We start from the raw sequence: 1,164 nt of genomic DNA, 5'->3' as shown, positions 1-1,164 counted from the left end.
GTTCTATATGAGCTTTATGTTCTGTATGAGCTTTAGATTCTGTATGAGCTTTATGTTCTATATAAGCTTTATGTTCTATATGAGCTTTAGGTTCTGTATGAGCTTTATGTTCTGTATAAGCTCTATGTTCTATATGAGCTTTACGTTCTATATAAGCTCTATGTTCTATATGAGCTTTAGGTTCTGTATGAGCTTTATGTTCTGTATAAGCTCTATGTTCTATATGAGCTTTACGTTCTATATAAGCTCTATGTTCTATATGAGCTTTATGTTCTGTATGAGCTTTATGTTCTATATAAGCTCTATGTTCTATATGAGCTTTATGTTCTGTATGAGCTTTATGTTCTGTATAAGCTCTATGTTCTATATGAGCTTTATGTTCTGTATGAGCTTTATGTTCTATATAAGCTCTATGTTCTATATGAGCTTTATGTTCTGTATGAGCTTTATGTTCTGTATAAGCTCTATGTTCTATATGAGCTCTATGTTCTGTATGAGCTTTATGTTCTGTATGAGCTTTATGTTCTATATAAGCTTTATGTTCTATATAAGCTTTATGTTCTATATGAGCTTTATGTTCTATATAAGCTTTATGTTCTATATAAGCTTTATGTTCTATATAAGCTTTATGTTCTATATGAGCTTTATGTTCTGTATGAGCTTTATGTTATGTATAAGCTCTATGTTCTATATGAGCTTTATGTTCTGTATAAGCTTTATGTTCTATATGAGCTTTATGTTCTGTATGAGTTTTGTGTTCTGTATGAGCTTTATGTTCTATATAAGCTTCACGTTCTATATGAGCTTTAGGTTCTGTATGAGCTTTATGTTCTATATGAGCTGTATGTTCTATATGAGCTTTAGGTTCTGTATGAGCTTTATGTTCTATATGAGCTCTATGTTCTATATGAGCTTTATGTTCTGTATGAGCTTTATGTTCTATATAAGCTCTTTGTTCTATATGAGCTTTATGTTCTGTATGAGCTTTATGTTCTGTATAAGCTCTATGTTCTATATGAGCTCTATGTTCTGTATGAGCTTTATGTTCTGTATGAGCTTTATGTTCTATATAAGCTTTATGTTCTATATAAGCTTTATGTTCTATATGAGCTTTATGTTCTATATAAGCTTTATGTTCTATATAAGCTTTATGTTCTATATAAG

The 1,164-nt window shown here is 29.9% G+C and overlaps 1 protein-coding gene across 1 annotated transcript; it reads right to left on the bottom strand.

Moving 5' to 3' along the window:
- Window positions 1–1,164, bottom strand: LOTGIDRAFT_177045 (hypothetical protein; the record flags this gene model as incomplete). Its single annotated transcript, XM_009049515.1, has 2 exons — window positions 1–660; window positions 793–1,164. Coding segments are annotated over 2 exons (1,032 nt in total), but the record flags the coding sequence as incomplete, so codon positions are not given.

The sequence above is a fragment of the Lottia gigantea genome (assembly GCF_000327385.1).
Source record: "Lottia gigantea unplaced genomic scaffold LOTGIsca_13784, whole genome shotgun sequence".
Classification (NCBI taxonomy): Eukaryota; Metazoa; Mollusca; class Gastropoda; family Lottiidae; genus Lottia; species Lottia gigantea.
This window is presented reverse-complemented; position numbering and strand designations above follow the sequence as displayed.